This window comes from Lagopus leucura, unplaced genomic scaffold, assembly GCF_019238085.1.
Source record: "Lagopus leucura isolate 7727_CA_CO unplaced genomic scaffold, USGS_WTPT01 Super-Scaffold_100002, whole genome shotgun sequence".
NCBI lineage: Eukaryota > Metazoa > Chordata > Aves > Galliformes > Phasianidae > Lagopus > Lagopus leucura.
Window position 1 is genome coordinate 68,753,046 of NW_024962263.1, and position 21,087 is coordinate 68,774,132.

Below are 21,087 nucleotides of genomic sequence, written 5' to 3' on the forward strand. Positions count from 1 at the left end.
CACAGCTAAGAACTCGGTGAGCTTGCGATTCTTTCCAAGCCAAGCCATCCTATGAGGATGCCAGGACGGCAGAGGGCTCGTGTAGAGCCTGGTCTCCCCTGAAGCCTCATCCCGCATGTGGTACCAGTGCTGCATTGCCTGGCAGTGGCCTTCTGTGAACGCCTCCAGTCAGAGTTTGGGACTGCTACAAGAAGAGATTTCATCGCCTCGCCCCTCCAGGCTCAGCGGGTGTTGCGCGAGGCCCCACGCTGCGAAGAGCAGCGGCGCCTGGCTCAACCCGCCACAGCAGTCAACAGCGGAGGCCATTTGCAGGACAACAAAAGGCCACGCGGCGCTCCAACACCCGGGCCGCCACCGCGCGTTCTCGGGCGCCGCCTACCGACCCCCTCGATCCGTGCGCTCCCCGGCGCGGCGTGAGGAAGGGGCCGCCCCGTGGGCTGGGGCTGACTGACGGCAGGGGCGGAACGACGCGGCGCTGCGGATAGCATGGCGGCCGCCACGGCTGCGGGCGGGCTGCGGTCCGCGTCGTTCCCCCGTGTGCTGAAGGCGGTGGGGGCCCGCGGCGGGCTGCCGTGGCCGCGAGGCGGAAGGGCGGCGGCGGCGGGCTGGAGCAGGCCGGAGCCCGGCGGAGAAGCGCAGTACTGCGCCGAGCTGCTGCGGTGAGTGCGGCGTGGGGAGGCCGGGCCGCTCCTAGCCCGCCTCGGGGGTGGGGAGAGCCGCCGTGCGACGCGGGGAGGGCGGCCCGGCCCAGCCGGGGATGAGGCTGCGGGGGGCGGGTCGGTCCCAGTCACGGAAGATAAGATGGATGTGACCCCCCCCCTTTTTTTTTTTTCCTCCTTTTATTCTGTTAAAAACAGACTACTTATGGCAGCTCACGAGCATTCAGGGTAGTGAAATGAAGTGTGCGTGTGCTTTTGACGTCGCCGCTGTTGATTCCCACGCCGATTGGCTTGGGAATCGTAACAGCTCCGGGGAATGAAAAGGCCAAGGGGGTCGAACAGAAATAAATCGCTTCGGGCGGTGCAGGCAGCTCTCATTTGTTTATTACAACAAAAACTTTCTTTCTGGGGCATGAAAGCTTCACAGCTCTGCCCAGGTTGGACAATACGGGCTGTTTTTACAGTCTGTTCAGAAACAGTTCCTTGGTTTTGAGCTGATAATGCTTTGCAGAAATTGTCTTAAACTGAGGAAGGTTTGATGTGTTTGTTTTTTAATTAACAGCTGTTTACGAGGGTGGACAGTGATAGGACAAGGGGGAATGGTTTCAAACTGAGACGGGGGAGGTTTAGGTTAGATGTTAGGAGGAAGTTTTTCACACAGAGAGTGGTGACACACTGGAACAGGTTGCCCAAGGAGGCTGTGGATGCCCCATCCCTGGAGGCATTCAAGGCCAGGCTGGATGTGGCTCTGGGCAGCCTGGTCTGCTGGTTGGCGACCCTGCACATAGCAGGGGGTTGAAACTGGATGATCATTGTGTTCTTTTCAACCCAGGCCATTCTATGACTCTGTGATTCTATTACGAATGTGGCTGAAAGCCAGAAATGCCTTTTTTTGGCTGATATTTGTGGCTTCGCATCAGGCTCTAACACAAGTTCCAGAAGTATTATGAGAATTCTGAAGTATTCGCTTGTTATCAGCTGTTGTGTGTTTAGCGGGTAAGAGCAGCTGTTAAATTTCATTTCCTTTTTGTTTCATGCTAAAAGTAGCAACCCCAGTACTACCCCCTGGTTTGGTTTTGCTATCTTGAGCTCGCATTCAAAAGAAATAGGAGTACATTTAAGGACAAACTTCATGAAAATGAGTAAATATTTAACTAGACGCTTGCTGCTCTGCTCACAAGGCATAACTCGGAGTTACTACTTTTGTTCTCTTGAAGGATCACGTTCCTAGCTTATCAAAAGTACACAAACCATTGCTCAAATCAGGGAAGTGAGCATTTCTGAGGTGACCAAGTGTTTCTGGTAGTTACACCTACATATGATTTTGCAGTTCATAATCATTCTCCCTGTGCTCTGATTGTTCTTCATTTAACGGAGCACCCAAGCGGCCAAACAAAAGTATACCGCTTTAGATTGACAGCAAGTGCCAGAGTTCTTATACTTTTAGTATAGTTGTCAATAAACCAAAATGTAATGGTTAATCCATTGCTCTTCTGTTGAGCTTCAACGTGTGGTCTTTCAACAAAATGTGGTTTCATATTTAGAACAGAAGTCTGGAAATCAGACAGTCTGGATTCTGTTTGCAGTTCTTCCACAAGCTTGTTCCATGCCTTTAGCCAAATATCTTGAGATCTGGATTTGAGCAGTGCATTGAGAGTTCAGATTGCATTCCCCCCTTTTGGAGCCTGCCTTATTTCAAAATAAGCTTAAAAGGTGCTGCTTTTGCAAAAAATTGGACTTTTGAACTGTAACTCGCTGCTACTATTTTAGGAGCCCTAAACTAAGCAACAGCATGCCTGATTTGCATGGAGCTATAAATAATATATCCATTCTTTTTGTCCTTTTATAGAAAGCGTGACTATGAAGGGTTTCTGTGTTCTCTGCTGTTGCCTGCAGAATCTCGAACCTCTGCTTTTGCCTTGAGAGCATTCAATGTGGAACTGGCTCAGGCAGGTATTAAAATATACTTGTGAACTCTGGGAATGTGTAATTTAGAGTTTCAGAACTGTTATTTAACAAGCAGCTGGCGCTTTGCTGAGATTAACTTTTCATACTATAAAGGGCAATGAAAAAAGAAGCCAGTACAAACCTCTAGTTTTGAGTGGCCCTTGGAAAATTGTCCCCCCACTTTATTTTGTTCATGTGTATAGATGTTGTGACTCTTCTTTATGCTATGTATTTTCAAAATTATGTGATACTGTGGTACTGGTATGTGATTGCATCTGTGCTGGCTTCAAAAGCACTGAGTGAATTAGAAAAGTGTAGCTAACCCCTACCTGTAAAACACCCATCAAAATTTTGAGTGAAGGAGTCAGATGCTGGTAAAAGCAAAGTGAAGGAAATACTACTAAGAGAGAAGTTTGTAATTAGAGATTTGTGGTATGGGAGTGGCTGCAGTCTCTCACCTTTGCTGGATGGCCAGAAACTTCTAATGTAACCACAGAAGTTTGTGGCACTTGCCAGAAGGAAGCAGAGCAGTTCAAGATATGTGCTTACTCAGCAAACCCTGTGATAAGTCTCTGTGGGCTGTGCTTCTGGCAGCCTATAGTGCTTCCCTCCCTCGCTGCTGTTACCACTGCTTCTTATCCTGAGAAGAACGCCAGGGTGGGAGTTGTCTTGGACTTAAACTCTGTGTGTTCCAAAGTCACCTTGTGGTGAATATTTCATTTTTATTTATTCTCTGTAGTGGTTGTAAGTTTCGTTAGAAGTAAGCAAACTGAGAACAGAACCCTTTTCCTTGTGAGTTAGTCTGTTTCTCTGTCTGAGTTTTCAGTAGAGGCAGACCATAGTGCCTTAAGGAGACTGTGAATTTCACTCCAGATGTATCCTTTCCAGATTAAAGACTCCATAACTCAGAAGACTACAGGTTTGATGCGAATGCAGTTCTGGAGGAAAGCTGTGGAAGATATATACTGCAATAACCCACCACATCAGCCAGTTGCTGTAGCACTGTGGAGGGTAAGATACATCTTTGTTATCCTGAAGTTCACTTGATGAAAATACTGCTGTGAGAAAAAATGTTTTCTATGTGTTGTGTTGCATTATTAACTATTGTTTTATATAAAACAGTTAATGTAAAGGGCGTGCATGTCTGTATGGTACCTTCTCACCTACAATTACAGAATAGAATCAGAGAAGGAGGATATTTAGGTGTGACCTAGTTGAAATCATGGAATCACAGAATGGTTTGGGTTGGATAGGATCCAGTTCCAACCCTGCTGCTTATGTGCAGGGACGTCTCCCACTAGGCCAGGTTGCTTAAACAGTCCAGCAATGAGATATCCACAGCTTCTGTGGGCAGCCTTTTCCAGTGTCTCACCATTCTCATAGTAGAGAACTTCCTATAGTCTAAATGTTCCTTTTTTTAGTTTAAAACCATTACCCTTTGTTCTGTCATTACATTTCTCTGATAAAAAGCCTCTCCCTATCTTTCCCATAAGGCCTCCTTTAGGTACTGCAAGGCCACTGTAATGTGTCTCTGGAGCCTTTGCTTCTGAAGGAGTGAAGAAGCCCAGCTTACTCAGCTTTCTGGTAGGAGAGGTGCTCCAGACCTTGGAGAGTCCTCATAGGCTCCTCTGAGCCCACTCCAGTGGCTCCACATCTTTCTTATGCTAGGGGTCCCAGGCCTGGATGCAGTACTGCAGGTGGGTTCTAGTGAGAACGAAGTGGAGCAGGACTATCACCTCCCTTACCCTGCTGGCCATGCTGCTTTTAACGCAGTGCAGGTGGCTTTCTGGGCTACAGGTGCACGCTGTTGACTCATACTGGGCTTCTCATTGACCAAAACTCACAAGTCCTTCTCTGCACTGTTGCTCTCAATCTGTTTTCTGCCCAGCCAGTATTGTGTTTGGGATTGTCCCAGTCCATTTGTTTGGCCTATCATTTGGCCCTTCTGAACTCCATGAGGTTCGCATGGGTCCATCTCTTGAGTCTGTTGAGGTCATCCTGGATTGTCACTTCCCTCCAGTATGTTGACCTCACCACACAGTGTGATGCTGTTGGCAACTTACTGAGTGTGCACACAATCCCACTGTCAGATGTATCTTTCCTAAGTGAATGCTGGTCCTGCCTGAAGAGCAAGTTTTACAAAAAGACAGGAGACAAAGCACAGGGATTAATCTAGCAAATTGTGTATGAGGAAAAGCCCAAGACCTTCATACCCAGTTACTGGGTAGCAGGGAGAATCTTCTTACAGCCTCTCTGCTTGCTAAAGGGTTGCTTGATGACTTCTATTCATATGATAATCTGTGCAGATCCTTTTGTGTCTGTTGAGTAACAGGAAATGTACTTGTGAACTTAAAGGTTTATTTTTACCAAGACATCTGTATGTGAATTCTAGCAAGCACCAGAACATTACTCACAAAGTACGCCCACAGACCTGTTCCTCTTCGAGTCACGGCTGAAGAAGAAAATTTCTGTACAAATTTTTTATTTCTAAGTAGAGCTGCCGTTGGGAAGTTCATCAGATAACTGAAGGCATTATAAATTGATCTCTCCGTGATCATGATTTAGAGTCACAGAATAATTTAATTGGCATGGGCCTCAGGTCGTCGTCTAGACCATGTTCCCACTTAGAGCAGGTTGAACTTGAGAGCTAGTGGATCAGATTTTCAGAGTCACGTTGAGTTGAGTTTCTTCAGAGATAGCAACTCTATATGGTGCTGGCTGGTCATCTTAGGGCCACAGGTCACATCAAGTCTTAAGCCTTACAGCAGGTGCTTTTTTGAAAGGTTTTGTAAGATCAGATCTTGTGTTTAAACTGGGGATCTCTGGGCTCCTGGACAGAGAAGCTGCAGTTTGTCTAGGTCTCCATAGCTGAATACAGTTTTAATGTAGATCCTGTAGGTAGGTAGTTGTATGACCAGTTGAAAAGCAGACAGACAAATATGGACTCTTCATCCAAGTATTCATTTGCTTTCTTTGCATTAAAATCCCTGACTCCCACTGTAATGCTGGGTTGGAACAATGCAGATCCTGTGGGACTGGAGTGTTTTAACGTTAGTTCTCTGTTGCACCTCTGAGAGCACAAAAATGAGTTCTTTCCAAATCTTCTTTGAATGACTGTTGAAAGTGCTGAAACTGTGGCCTGTCCCTGGTTGTTCTTCCCTCAAGTGTGAAATAAAGCATAAGTCAACATTTGTTCCTCTGTCAATACATGGGTTAAAATTGGATTTAAACAAGATACTGTTTGCTTAAGTAAGGGAAAACACAGGTGAAGCCAGGAAGTAAAATAAAGGAAGAACACCTTCCAGTCAGTCACTTTCAGGAGGCGCAGAGCTATTTATGAGTGTCTTTAGCTCTTATAAAGCGTGCCATTGCCACAACCAAGTGTCCATACAGTTAGAATGAAGACTGGCAAATGTTGCAAGCCTTTTTTGCTGAATTATGGGTATTAAAATATCACCAATGCTCCATCTTTAATGCAAACATTAGAATGCAGTATTGATAGTTCTGCGTGTCAATCTGTCTGTGCCTTTGAATTTTTTTTTTAATTCTTTCTGTTTCAGTGTATGGCAAACTGCCCAGAAACGGATTGTTTTCTCCCCAAATGCTTGTCTCCTTTCCCAGGAGGAACTTGCTTTTTTTGTCAAGTTTATTTTTGTTTCTGAAAATAGCCTCAATTTTAATTGTCTGAGTAGATTAGGTACAAATTGGTTTTGGATATGATTGTATGTATTCTTTCCACTACTTCTAATTTCAGGCTGCTTATGTGTATATCAGCGTGGGGCAGAAATGTTTGTTAGCTAAAGATTAACTTTCAACAAACATAGTTCAGATATAAATTGCAGCCTTTGCCACCAGCTAGGAGTGCTAGTCATGCTCTGTTCTCACACAGGAAGTTGTTTTTGAAGTAGAAGAAAGAATTGGCCTATCTGTATAGTAAGACTTGACCTTACGTGTGGCTTCTCTGATAGAAGACAACCCAGATAGAATAGGTTGTGAAGTAAGGTGTTGGGAAAAGGTCTGAAAGTATTTCTGGGAGCTCTGCTACCTCTGACTGCTGCGGAGAACTGTAATGAGCTACAGCACAGCCTGTCCTGGTGACCTCTGCACTCAAGATACGATTTAGCTTCTGTATTTCAGCAAATACCCCAAGAATGACTTATTTGAAGAGTGCAACTTTGCAAATCTTTGTGAGTATCATTGCAGTTCTGAGAAAGTAAGATTAAGAAGTAGACATCTGGGCTCTTAGGTATTGCAGAGCTGTTAACAGAACTAGCATGCCTTTCACACAGCATATTTTGAGTACACTCTGTTCCCACTGTTGAGTTTGAATGCAGACAGTTCTGATTTTCCAGAAATACTGATTTATTATGTTAAGCTTTTCAAAAAGTTTTGTGTATTGCAGAATACCCAAATTCGGATTCTGAGAGTCTCAATTCTGGATTGTGCGTGCTAGTGAAGAATAAATAGTCTGTAAAAATATTTCCAGAACTGTGAATGGCTCAACTCTTAGCAACTTGAATATAAATTTAGGTGGCAACCTCGTTCTATTTGTTCTTACTTGTATATCCATTTTGAACCAATGCAAAGTGAGCTCTGGTCCTCTGCTCATTTCTGGGCAAAATGAGAACTTAGTTGAATGATGATAGCTTAAAATGGATGTAACACACACGTAGGGTAATTCAGCAGAGCTTGGACTGTTACAGGGACTTTATTTGCCAACTCACTCCTCAGATGAGTAAGTGAGAAGCCAAACTGATGCGTAGGTGTAACTTAGAACTCACTTTTTTGCACACCTGGTGTTTCCCCAAAGCACAGTTAGCTGAATCAGCAATAAGACCTAGTTTTACCAAACTTGAAAAAATACTTACAAGTATAATGTGTGTACAGAAGTAGGTAGTGAACTGTAAGGGTGAAGATTGAGAAATCTGCCCCATAAGTTTTGTTTTTAAATATTTATATGTGTGATTATAGTCTTGCTGACAGTGTGGTCTGCAGAATCCATGTAGGTTTGGAGGAGTGTGTGTGCATGGATGGATGGATGGGTGTAAGTCAGAGGACTCAAGAGAAGTTGAAGAGTTGCATTAAGCAAGGCAAGTGCAAGTTAAGAGCCAAAATAAGATGTGTGAATATGAATTGCTTTAATAAAAGCAAAAAAACAAAACCCACTTAAGTATCCCTAAACTGTAATATGCAATAAGTTATGTATTTTGTTATAGAAATGCTTTTAGTTAGTTGATATCCAACATTTCGTTTTCTTGTGTGTATGAAGTCGAAGCAATTGCCAGTTAGACAACTTTTATATTTGAAGATTCTCCTTTTTTCAGTAACTTACCAGTTTGATTCAACTTTGATTCAGTGAATACAGGCCTTGTGAAAAAGTACTATCAAAAATAGTTTTCAGCTGTCATAATGCAATATTGCCATCATTTTTTATACACTAACAGCATTTTTTTAATATAATTTTCAGGCAGTTAAGAGGCATAACTTGTCTAAAATGTGGTTCACGAAGATCATTGATGAAAGAGTAAGTATTTACCATTCAAAGTCTCATTCTCTTTTCAATCATATTAGACTTTTTCCCCACCATTTCATGTGTTTGTGTGTAAAACCAAAGGATAAGTAATTCATCTTCTTCAGACAATGGTATTTTTCCTGAGAAGAACACTTTTAATTTCCTTTTAATTCTCCCTTGATTCTTACAATTTCTTACAGTTCTTACAATTTCTGCTCTTCTTGGCCAAAAAGGTAATAGAATCCCTTCAGAATTTAAAGCAGAGCTTGTGAGTGTGAATCTTTTTTGTTCTCTGCTCTGATAACGTATCTGTGCTCACATTTTTATACTGCAGACCTTAGTTTCTGATTTAAAGTAGTTTCCTCTAGTAGTAATCCATGGTGAGTTACACCTGGCCTTTCTGTTTGTAACTGAGGGAAGTCCTGTCTGGTGATATTAAATGTTAAGGTCTCTATGTACAACTATTAAAAATTCTGGAAAGCTGCATTTGAATAGAAATGGAAATGAAGTTGTGTAAGAAGCAAACCTCATTCACAGCCTCTTTTTATGCCATTCCAGTCCTGCTCTTGGCATCTTTGTGTTCTTTTTCATCTCTTATATTACCATGTCAGTTTTGCCCCTAAATTGCCTTATCTTGTGATGAGTCACAGGTATAAAACCTCAAAATTGGCTGAAACCTGTCTGAACTTTGCTGCCATACTTTGCTGTTTTTCTCCCTTGCGTGCTCTAAGTCTGAGCTGTAAGATAATATGAATCTAAAAATACCCACCCTATAGGAGGAGAAAATGAGAGAGAATTTCACAGATACAGTGATGCTGCTACCAACTCTGGCAGGAGGGCAAGACTAAGGGCAGGAATTCCTTGAAGTAGCTTTGCTGCTGAAGCTGGTATCTCATGAAGTTACACTGTGAGCAAATTGATGGCCACTTACTTTCAGTGTCATTGCTACGAAAGACTTGAGAGTTTTAAATGTTAAAACTGGTAGGTTTTAGCCACAAAAGCCACTAAGACAGGAAAAATCATGTCAGAAATTCTATTCTGGGGAGTGTTTGCATGTGACTTTGAAACTCATATGTGTGATGGATTGATCTATTTTGTCTTGTTTTGTGTGTGTGTTCTAAAGTATATATTCCTGTTTATTTTCCATTCTTCAGATGCTAACAAAGTATTAAAATTAGCAATTTAATAGTTAAGAATACAATAAAATGGTTTTTATTGGCAGTATCATTTTTTCTGAAGAATTTTGATTTGTCATTGCAAGAGGTTGTAATTGCTCCAGTTACAAGACTTGGTTGTGGTTATATCTACTTATCTGTACAGTTGTAGAGTTGCTATGGGCTTCAGTGCCTGTTTCTATCAGTATATACTCCTTTCATCTCTCTTAATGTTACCTTTTCTTGCTAATAGAGGATTAGGCTAATGTGAACAAATAGCTGGCACGAATAGCAGTTATACTTACTTTTTACTGATGTTCTGTGTTCAAATTACAGGAGAAGAATTTGGATGATAGAGCATACCGTAACATCCAGGAGCTTGAAGCATATGCTGAGAACACTCAGAGTGCTCTCTTATACCTCACGTTGGAAATGCTGGGTAGGTGCTTCCCAATTTTCAGATTTCATTGATGACTCATTAATGCTGGTATGCATACACTGTTGCAAAAAACAAACAAACTAAAAAAAAACAACCCAAAAACCAACACTTTTTCCACCCAATTTTCATTTTGGTAGAAATTCTCACATGAGTTTTTTTCTGGATGCTCAACCATAAACCTGGAATCTTACTGCAGCTCTTAAAACTACATACTCTCCTTAGAAGATAACTCAGTGGAAAGTTCACAGTAGTTTTCTACTGTTCTGTTCTTGCCCCTACTATGGGGTGTGGTAAATTCAGCTCTTTACTGTGTTTTCTGTTTGTTCCACTTGGTAGAACACAGAGCACTGTAGTTAATCAGCGGCTATTGTTCTCTACTGCAGTGATATACACTGGCTATTCTGAAACAGTTCCAGTTCCAAACCTATAAGCTTCCCTTGGATGCTAACTTGGGCTTGAATCCTCTCTCCTTCCTAAAAGCAGATTCACTATCAATAAATGAATAGCTAGAAAAAAGGCAACGAAGACAATATGATCCTTGTGGTTTAAAGCTAATGTTGTGTAGTAGAATACCCACAGATTGGAAAAGAACTGTTCGCTTGAGGTGAAGAAGAGGACGATTTTCTTTGAGATTGTGCACTGCATCATGGCACTGTTGCCTGTGTGAGCTCAGATGTGAGAAAGCTGGTGTTTATTTATTAGTAGCATAATATTTAGCATGAATGTTGTAGTCGCAACATCAGAGTCATCTGATGGGATGTCAAAGCTGAAGTTGAAAGAACGGAAAAAAGAGTAGTAGAAAGAGCACATTCTTTTCAGGAGGAAATGAAGAACCCACATCTTAACATCTGATATTTGCTTTCTCAGTAGGGATTCAGTGAAATCTTGCAAATGTCTTTGAGCTTTTGATTGTAGAAATGTAGAACTGTGAAAAATATCGTCTTCCATGCTGAGAAATGTCTTTAGTACTGAAGGATGTTTAGCTCACTTCTGTTGAAAGTCAGATGATCCTGTTCTTGAAATCTGAAGCGGAGACTCCACATTTTCTGTGGCTTCCTATCATGTTTAACTTTTCTTGAGTGTGACAATTTAACACAATTTCTTGTGCTTTTTTAGCTTCTTTACTCCTGCCATCTCCAGGTGGTGTGTATATTTCTTGTAGTAGTGCTGCTTTGTTCTACTGATTTTGGGTTACTTCTCAGGCTCATTTTGACTTGTAAACTTATCTTCCAAAGTCTGCTTTCTACCACTATTGCCATAGTAACTCCACATAGTCTGCCTGTACACACTATTTCCAAAGGGTTGAAACTCAGGCAAGGCTCAGGCAATGAATCTGCTATATCTGGTATCCTTTCCATCTGTCAGGTAGGCTCACTGATCTGGTATCCTCATTTCTGTCTTTGTGGAATGTTGCTTCTGTTAGAACTCTTGTGAATTTCAGTTTTCCTTATTTTCCTTTAAATTTTCATTTTATCCTGGTTCAGCCCTGTGATCAGTGTAAGCCAATATTATATGGTCTTGCCATGAAGAAGGATGCTGCTGCTTTACCCCAGTCACCATCCTCTTGTCTCATTTAGTAGCCAGGCAGGAACCAAAGTTAGCTGTACTGGTTTACCATGCTGCTATCTCATTACCCCTGGCAGCACGAGGGAGGTGGCAGACATATGGGGGAAGCATATGGCCATTCTCCTTAGCTTTGGGACACTGCTGAATCAGCTGCAGCTAATGGGTGAAACCGCGCTGTAAGCATTAATGCTGGTCAGGAATCTCACACTTGAATGATTTCTCTGGCAGGGCAAACTGTTCTTGGAATGTTGCTATCCTGAAAGAAGGTATGCCAGTGTAAATGGCTCTGTGTAGCAATGGACAGCATCTGGACAGGAATCAGTGCATTCCCTACTGCTTTGCACCTCTGAGGTGAGGTCTCAAGGCAGGTTATGAACATAAGCATCTGTAATGCATCAGTGCACTTATAAGCTTTCCTTAAAAATGACTGAAAAAGACTCCTCAAGAGGTCTGACAGTAAGAAATGCTGTTTCTGCCATTTCAGGTGTGAAGGACATCCATGCTGACCACGCAGCCAGTCACATTGGGAAAGCACAAGGCATCGTTACCTGTTTGAGAGCTACTCCATATCACTGTATGAGACGAAAGGTCTTTCTGCCCATGGACATTTGTATGTTGGTAAGAGAAACAAGTTACCTAGAACTGAACAATGTGGTATCTAACTGTATCTCTCAACACTAGATAGGAGTTTGTAATTTATTAGCAACAAAAAACAGCAGGCTTTTTTTTTTTTCCCTTTGTGCTGTGGTTTCTGCTGCAGCGCAATGGTTTTGTAGATATAAAGTGAGAGGAATGAGCTTCAGGAAGCATCAGAATGTTGTTGGTTTTTTTTTGTTTGTTTCCCCATTTTCTAATCTTTTGTTAAATCTGGTAATATTTCATCTTTCAGGAACTTTTCTTTTAAAATGTAGAAATACTCATGCAGATTGGGGACTTCTGACAATCTTCTCAAGTTTCTCTTTACATTACCTTTTTATAAATGTTCTGGTGTTCCTTTCTTTTTTTGGCCTTACACGATTGATAGCTATAACCATACCTTCCATATATTGCTGTATGAGGTGGCATATGGTTTTCCAGTTTGAACTGTACACCTAGTTTGGAACCTAGTAACTCTTGCAATTTGGGTAAACTGGAATTAAAGCTTGTATTTTTTCATTAATGTTTTGGAGCCATTTGTAGCCATGGCAGCAGTTACTCCTTTATCTCCACTCTGTATTTTTAAATGTTAATGCCATTCTTATGCTTGAGCGAAGTTTATGTCATTATGGTGATGCTTAAGGCACTTCTAGTCTTTACTGTATGTAATTTCAGTACAGTTGAAAGTTTTGATTTGAAGTTTAGTCACTTAAGTAGTCTGCAAAAGGCACAGTCACTAATGTAGGTCAGGTTTCTGGGACTGCAGGAAGAAGTCTGTAGGCTGAAAATTCAGTCATCCCTGCTGTGGAAGGTGTTGTACAGTGAAACTGTGTAGTCAAAGATCAGGGGACAGGCTAACAGCTTGTGTCCCTTCTGTGTCAGCATTTCAGCTGCAGGCAAGTATTGCAGTTGTACTTGAATCTGTACTTCTGGGAGGCTCACTTGCCTACTTTATACAGTTTTCACGTCTGAACGTTGTTGAGAACAGGAAACTGGTGCAGTTCTGAATGTACTGTATTTTATCTTCCTGGGTACTGCAGTCAGAGAATGCTTTTTAAAATGTTTTTATTTTGCAGATCTGGCATTGCCAATCCCAAAGTAAACATGGCTTCTGTGTTAACTGTTGCTGGCTTTGTTGCACTTCCTATGGTTTTCTGGAGTATGTTTAAGTTGATGTAACTTCCCAAAACTTTAAAGCTTAACACGGTTGTCTGTCTGACCGCAGTGTCTTTTGGGAACAAGTCCATGCAGAGAAAGCCAGTTTAAAATGTTCTTTTATTCTCTTGAATTGTTTTCCAAGTAATTGACAAAAAAAAATTAGAGGAGTTGCAGGGAGGGGCAGCAGCAGAACACACTTGGGCTTTTTCAGGCTTAGGTCAGTAGTTTGGTTGCTGGGACAGGCTTTTGAATTTTCCTATCTTTTGTGAAGCTAAAATGGAAACGTGATATTTGTTGAGAGTTTTTTTTTTTTTTTTACTACTTGCTTTTCCTTCCTGTGTCTAGCATGGAGTTTCACAAGAGGATTTCATAAGATGCAAGCAAGAGAAAAATGTGAGAGATGTAATCTATGACATTGCCAGCCAGGCCCATATTCACCTAGAACACGTGAGATTCCTTCCCCCTTTTCTTTCTTTTGAAAAACATAGTTGATGCTGTCCTTTGCAAAGCACTGTGAATGTATTGTTAGAAGTCTTCAGATATTTTAACCTAATTTAAACCTATTTTAACCTTTGAGAGAAGTTTCAAACCTTTAAGTATTTTACAGCTACTTCTGTAAGGGTATTATATTTATCTGTAGGTACAGGAGGCAGTTTTCTCACAGCCAGGTGCAGTTGCATGTATTTAAGTACTGCCTAACAGCCTTATTACTGGGAGAGAAACTTTGAGCAGACAATTGTAAGTTCAAGAACGAGCCAGAATGGTATCAGCACCATAGGAAGGACTTGCACATATGGTACCTCACAGCACAGCAGGAGAGCTGTGACATTTTGGCTCTGACTGCTGGGTTAGTGTTTGGGAGAGGGGGTTTCATTTCTCAGTGTGACCAGACGTGCTCAGAACTGTGTTGGGAAATGTGTATTCTGTTTATTTCTTTTTGGGCTCACAGCCAAGTGCATTAGGAAGGGTGCTTCTTGCTTGCAGCAGTAGATAATGAATTCTGAAGACCTGCATAGTCTTTTTTTTTTTTTTAATTTATAATAATTGCTGTTACTTTAGCTGCACTCAGAACCTGATGCAAAAAGCAAAAGAATGCTTCATCAGCAGTGCACTGTTAGTCTGCCTTTATCTGGAAAATAAAACTTGCAGGAAGCACTGCAAAGAGTTTTCTTTGTCAGCAGTACGTGTACACATGTACTTCAAGTATCGCATCAAACACAGGGAGTCTGAAAAGATACTGCTCCAAAGTAAGGAAATGTTGAAATCTCTGCATTTGCATCACGAATATAATCCTCAATTACAATGTTGGCCAATCACAAAGTATCTTCTGCAATATAGGCAGGAGAGCCCTTCTTAATTTTCATTTTTCTGAAGGTAAAATAAGGTATCCCTGGTTCGTTCTGTGTGTTGTTGGTTAGCTGATTAATTTTTAGGGGTCAAAAATATGTAGCTTCAGGCTTTATTTTTAATACAGACTATTTATAACCTGTATTAGATGTATTTGTCTTCATGCTGTTTCACCTGATGTCTCAGCTTTTGTTGTCCTGTTCCCAAGGAAGCTGTTAATTGAAAAGTTTGAAAAAGAGGTGAAGAAAATGGAAGGTCAAAACTGCCCACATCAGTGTTCAAGCAGAAACCTCTTTTTTCTTTTTTTTTTTTCTTCTTTTTTCCCTACTGTACCACCTGCAGTGTACAGGGCCTGAAACCTGTTGGGTTGCAGTTGTCATTACAAAAATGTGACAAAAACTACAAAAATCCGTGACAGCAGGTGTAGAAAAAATGAGCAGTGTGCATTTACTGTGCAGCTGTTTAAAATTTTGTTGCTGGTATTGCACAAAAACTTTGGGGAAAAAAGCAAAGAGAAAATTCATCTCTTCAGAGCTTTTCAAATAATGTGACTGTGTGACCATTCTCACTGTGATGGTCCCCCATCCCTCCATGTCAAACTGCTGCTGATTTGAGCAGTCAGAACCTCACTCCTTTTCTTTCCTACCCCATTCCTAGAGTCCTGCCCATGTTATGCAGGGAGGGCTCTGTGGATGTGATTACATCATTGGAGGCTGTGCAGAAAACATGAACAGAAGGAAGCCAAGTTAGAGCAACGCTAGCATATTATTCAATAATCTTAATTTAAAAAAATCTCTTAATACACACTACCAAACTCCATCATCATCCGTGAAGAATAACGGGCAATGGAGAGTTTCTGAAGTGTTCGAACCGCTTGAAATTGGCAGTAAGAGGCAGTAATAATAGGGTATTAGCCTCCTTAATCATCAGAGAGTCTCTGTGTAAGATACAGATACTTTTTCCCTAATGGAGGAAATCTCAAGACTTCAGGTAGATGTAGTGGCTTAGTGCCTTTAAATGCACCACTTCTCCTGTATAAAATTGCCATTTTGTTCTGCTTAAGCATGTTATCAGCCACTCTCCCTCTGACTTGGAGTTACAGGGAGTGGTGAAGTTTAAACCTGCAGAGGTTTTAACAGTCACAGAACTTACATGAGCCACACGTGCTTTGGAGGATAAGGATAACAGTTGTTATGCCTATTTCACAGTCAGAAGGAACAATCTGAAAACGCTAAATAAATCTCAGGGATATTATGTGAAATATATTGTAGTAAAGTGGCACTTAATCTTGTGAGAGAAGTTTCTGAAGCATGGTCAGCTCTTTTTGATGCTGTTGATACCGCTGACCAGCAGAGGGCAAAGGAAGACAATGAAGGTTGTGGTTTTCTTTAGGAACGTTGTGTTTTATCAGAATAAAAGCATATGATGAAGGTGCTGTGTCAGTCCCACACAGCCCTTTGAAATGTGGCAGCAGTCTTTACTTGTTCCCCGTCTTTGTCTTCAGTACTATCTCCTGCATTTTCCCAAGAGGACTCCTTTTGGCCTTTTGCCTTTATCTTGATTATGGTACATTTGCCAGGGAAGATAAGGTGCTTTCTAAATGGCAGTCATGCAGACCCATTCTGAGTTAAGACAATCAAGCAAGATTACTTTTTTCCTTTGCTCTTACAAATAGCAATAGTAAGCTAGATCAGAGAAGGTAAGTTTCCTTTTACATGTATGCACGTTAATTTCATCTTAGATTTTTAAAATAATTTGCCATCTGAAAAGATTCAGTATTTCTCCCTCCTAAAGTTTTAGCCATGTTTTCTCAGTTATCTGGGAGGAGCCATGGAAAACTAACAGAGACTCATAAATACTCACCAGTATTTGTGAAGAGTATTTTTGTTTGCTTTTTGTTTTAGCATGTAAGAAGAGATGAAACAAGGAGGGATTCTATATTTATAATTAAGCCCTACAGGAAGATTTGCTGTAGCTGACTTGCATTTAAACTGTGGAGTTGATTCAGCCGTGATTTAGTGTGCAGTGTTTACACATAGACACTGAGGGCCTGAGGCTCTGAGATACTTGCAGAGTCTCATGAACATAGAGCATAATTGGACTTCTGGAACTGATGGTAAGACTGGCCCAAAAAGATCCACTCAGAGAAATGCATTTCTGGTCCATCGGTTCTGTCTCTTGGGATGCAAAGAACTATTTGATATAGTGCCATATTAATAAAGATGATGCCATATTTATTAAAACAAATGCAACTTGGAACTTTGCAGGAACTGAGTGATGCTAATTTACATTGTTATATTATTATGCAAGCTGTAAGGTTGTCAGAAGGTTAAAGAATTCTAGGAGGGATCTCCCAATGTAGTACACTTTTTGCATAATTACTCTGTGTACATTGAGGGATGGTGCTGGTTTACCCATAGTAGTTTCAGTATGTCAGAGAACAGCACATTTTGTTGGCTCTAAGCATTATATATAGTACTTTATATTTAGTCTGAAACATTAAACTCTTCTGATAAGTACTTTTTTTTTAACTTCCTTTCCATCTTATCCCATTTACTTTCAGGCTAGATCTTTCAGTAAGAAAGTTCCTGTGAAGGCATATCCTGCTTTTTACCTTACGGTGGGTGTGATATCATGCAGTGTTGAAATGATGACCTTGCTTTTGTGCTGATACGTTTGTGAAAAGTAGAGGCTCAAATGAAGCTTAAACTAATTAATTAAAATTGTTAACTAATACTTTATACATTCATAGGAAAGCGTGATACCTGAAACTTATTCAAGACTTTATTTAGATACTATTGTGGAACCTCGTAATTTGAGCAAAACTTTCACTCTTTTAACTACAGAATTTCTCCAGTACTGTCTGTACTCTTAGACAATCTTTCTAAAGTAAGGGGCCAAAATCTTGTCTAGTGAAAGATAATGCTCGTCTTCTCAAAAGTTGTTTTTTGTGTTTTCTTTGAATGTGATGGCTACACTACACATGCTGGAACAGACATACTGTCAAGCCTTCTTGAATTCCTAATCTGGTTGCATGTATCACTTTCAATTTAATGCCCAATTAGCTGCGTGCACCACACGGACTAAGCCTTTTTTTCTTTTCTTTTCTAGGTTGCTTTAGATGATTATTTATATAACATACGGAAAGTGGACTTCAATATATTTCACCCAAGCTTACAAAAGAGGAATACATTATTACCGTTGTATTTATATATTAGAACTTGGAAAAAAACATATTAAAGTTTTCTTAGCATGAAGTTTGGATTGCTGCTTTTTTATTCTCTCTTTAATGACTTGATAGAATTGTGAAGTGTCTGCCTTCACACTTCTGCAAACTGTACAAACTGCTGTTCATGGGAAGTAGCGGATGTGCATGAACTGTAGCTGTCAGCTTGCTGGCAGTAGTGAAATCTGTTCTTGGAATACTAGGCTGATATCTCTGCTTCACACGTCTGCCAAGTCATCTGTCCTTGTCTGAGATTACTTTCCTTGTCTCTTTTCTTGTAATAACAGTAGTGTGGTAGAGTTCTTCTCGGACAAATTCTGTGCTAATGGATACTTGTAAGGCTTTATACCTTAGTGACAAAAATCCAAAACCAACTCCCAAAAAAACCTTTGTACTCCAAAGCAGTAAAGTCATTTCAGCAAATACACTGTGTATCAATTAAGCAATTCTGTTTAGGGCAAAGTGCAAACTTTTTGTGCTATGATGCCTCATAGCTAAAAGAATGACTGCATATATTTGGATGTGAGAAAACTGTCAGGAAAAGCTTCAGCTTCCTTAATTACCTAGTGTTTATGTAGCATTTCAAAATGATAAAATTAGACCTGTAGTAGAGAAATTATTTAACTAAATGTTGAAGTTGAGCTTTAGAATCCTAGAAAAGCTCCAGGTTGGAAAAGACCTTAAAGATCATCAAGTCCAACCACAGCTTGACCATACTACCCTAACTATCAGCCCTCTGCTAAATCTTGTCCCTGAGCACCACATCCAGACAGATTTGAAGCGCATCCAGGGATGGCGACTCAACCACCTCCCTGGGGAGCCTATTGCAGTGCTTAACAACCTTTCTGTAAAGAAGTTTTTCCTAATATCCAACCTGAAGTGACTCTGAGTAGTAGGAGAATGGCTTTCCAGCAGATGAAGAGAACTCTTACATAGTTATTATTTTCTAACTCAGCCAAGCACTTTCGCTGTGCTCTGAGCTTGGCATTGTCTTCCTCCTGCTCTCTCTGTTACCGGCCACAGCTGTCACTGCCATGTGGGTCTGAGAGCCCCTTTATTCACATTCACTGTATCTCTTAGGGCACCCTCCAATGTAACTTCACTGAATTCTTTCTCTTTAATACTCTTAAGAGATGCATTCTTGGATGGTGCTGGGTCATTTTAGTCCTCCCTCTCTGCAAATGTACTGCTCTGTTTTTTTGGTGGGGAATTACAGGGAGCTTTGTACTCAGCATCTCTTAAGATCAAACTTTAAGTGCAAAATACTTGCTTGACTTGTTTTTTAGCAAAATAATACTTCCTAACATCTAGCTTGATTTAGTTGCACAAATCCAGCAGTCTCCTCTGCCATCATCCTCATTCTATTAAATAGCTTTTATCCTAGAGATTTTTTTCATCAGAATTAATCTCTCCAGATGCTTGGTTGTATAACAGCATCCTGTATTTTGGTGTACAATGCTACACAGCACGTTTCTGAGAAGATTGGTGGCTTTTTTAACCACAGAATCTGCAAGCGTGGTGGAAGTCTCAGGAACCCAATGTTAAGTCCTTCATTCAGTGGTTTTGTTACATATGTTTGAAGTTGGTTTGTGATGTAGATCTTAGTTAATTCTGTATTTTCCTATGCCTCAGTAAAACATTTCTCTTTGAATTTGTTCAGCTCATGGTCTTGCTTTCTGTATTAGAAGTGTAACGGTCACGGTTGAGATGAACATATAAAAGTCTGCATATACTGCATCAAGAGTCCTCTGGATATTTTCTGAAAGTAAAATTTTGATTGGTTCTGTCCTCAACTCAGCTGCTGTATCTTAGCATTGGTGTTCTTGAATTGGGCAAAGGGGTGTGGCAAAAAGAAAATCCTCTCTCCCATTGCAGGCACCACAGCTCTTTCTGCCAAATTAAGAGCAAAGGCTTAAGCTCTGTTGCTACTACCGGGCCAGCTGCACATTCACTCTGTTTATGTTCTGGAGAAAGCATTACAAATGTCTCTTTCTGCAGTTGGTCCTCATTTTGTTCCCAGCGTGCTGAGTCAGGACAATAGAGGCAGCCCTGTCTTTCCTTTCAAAAGGAATCGCTCTCCTGTAAAGTTAACTTTTGGCAGGAACTTGGTACAGTAACTCAACATCTATGGAGGAGGAGGAAAAGAAGAAAAAACATGCAGTATAACAAGTACATTGAGTTGCTACAGTGATATCTTGCTTCCAAGCCACAAGGCCAGTGCTTTGCTTTGGTGTTGAAGTGGAACAAATCTTGACAGGGCACTTACAAAGGAAGCAGTGGAAGGGCTGATTTGTTGTAATGTAGAAAAGAGACTGTGTGATGCACTGAATGGTAAGCGTGGTGAGAGGAGCTTATCAGTGAATTAGTAAACAAGATATGGAGTAACGGAATTCAAGTTATGATTTCATCGCAAGAGAGTTGTGACTTCAGAAAGTAAAATAGTTTGAAATGCAAGTGATGGGAGACTGCCTGAATAAGCGGCCGATATCTCATTTGTATCCTTCAAGGAACAGTTTTCTTTTCTGGATGGTCGTTCCAAATTTGGCCCTTTGAAACTGAGCTGTGAGTGGGAGCGTTGAACACCTGTCGAACAAGGTAGCTGTAGTATGCGTGCTTTCACTAGTGCTGTCCCTTTTTTTTTCTTCCTGTCAATTGGTGCCTTAGGAGAAGCTCTGCTTGTCAGTTCTGATAGTTTGTAATTTGGCATCCTACAAAAACATCCTCTTACTTCTGCTTTTTTTGTTAGATCTGACAAAATATCTTCTTACAGTGGTGTTAATCTACTAGCCATTCATATCAGAAGAAAACTAGCATGTTGCTAGCTGCTAATTACATGCCTGAAAATAATTTCCGTGCCTAATTAAATAACGTGTAATTAATTTAGCTCGTGTAAAATAGCAGTCTAGCTGCTGGTGTACTCCTCTAGCTTTACGTGACGCCTTGCGCATCTATTTGACCATTAAGGTCTTGTTTTCTCTCGGTTAAGCACTGAATTTTGTTTTCATCTTTCTTTTCAAAGTAGCTTACTGGAGTGTTCCAGAGGCTCTTTCCACTTAGACTTGCAGGTTTAAGATTGTAAAATGTAATTGTACTGTTCTTGTAACAGATTGCATCTTATCTGCAACATGTAAAAACTATGCAGTCGAAAGTTCTGAACAAACAAATTGACATCAGATATCACTTGACCGATGATCTCGAGTTTGCAGTTGAGTTAAGTTCCAGCTTAACCTGAGTAAAAAACAAAAGATTTCAGGGAAAAATGCTAAAATCTCATCACAATTGAGATTTACATCCACCGGACTGCACCCACTTCTCTCAGACATTCAGAACTTTGCATGTAAATATTTGCATCTTGTTATGATCCTCTCTGGTGCCACAGGAGCCAATTAGATGATTATGAGCAATCTGTGCCAAAATAGTGAGGATTTTGTTTTCATATTGTT

The 21,087-nt window shown here is 40.7% G+C and overlaps 1 protein-coding gene across 2 annotated transcripts; it reads left to right on the forward strand.

The window, feature by feature from the left end:
* The first annotated feature begins 486 nt into the window (after positions 1 to 486).
* Positions 487 to 17,675, forward strand: NDUFAF6 (NADH:ubiquinone oxidoreductase complex assembly factor 6). Of its 2 annotated transcripts, XM_042869921.1 has the most exons (9): positions 487 to 659; positions 2,509 to 2,608; positions 3,495 to 3,617; positions 8,074 to 8,130; positions 9,609 to 9,711; positions 11,762 to 11,895; positions 13,417 to 13,518; positions 16,982 to 17,038; positions 17,530 to 17,675. In XM_042869921.1, exons 1-9 carry the CDS (start codon positions 487 to 489, stop codon positions 17,656 to 17,658), a joined length of 978 nt encoding a protein of 325 aa, XP_042725855.1. In that variant the 3' UTR covers positions 17,659 to 17,675. The 2 variants fall into 2 exon arrangements, with proteins under 2 accessions (XP_042725855.1, XP_042725856.1); XM_042869922.1 differs by lacking the exon at positions 487 to 659 and having other exon boundaries at positions 2,514 to 2,612.
* The last annotated feature ends 3,412 nt before the right edge of the window (positions 17,676 to 21,087 follow it).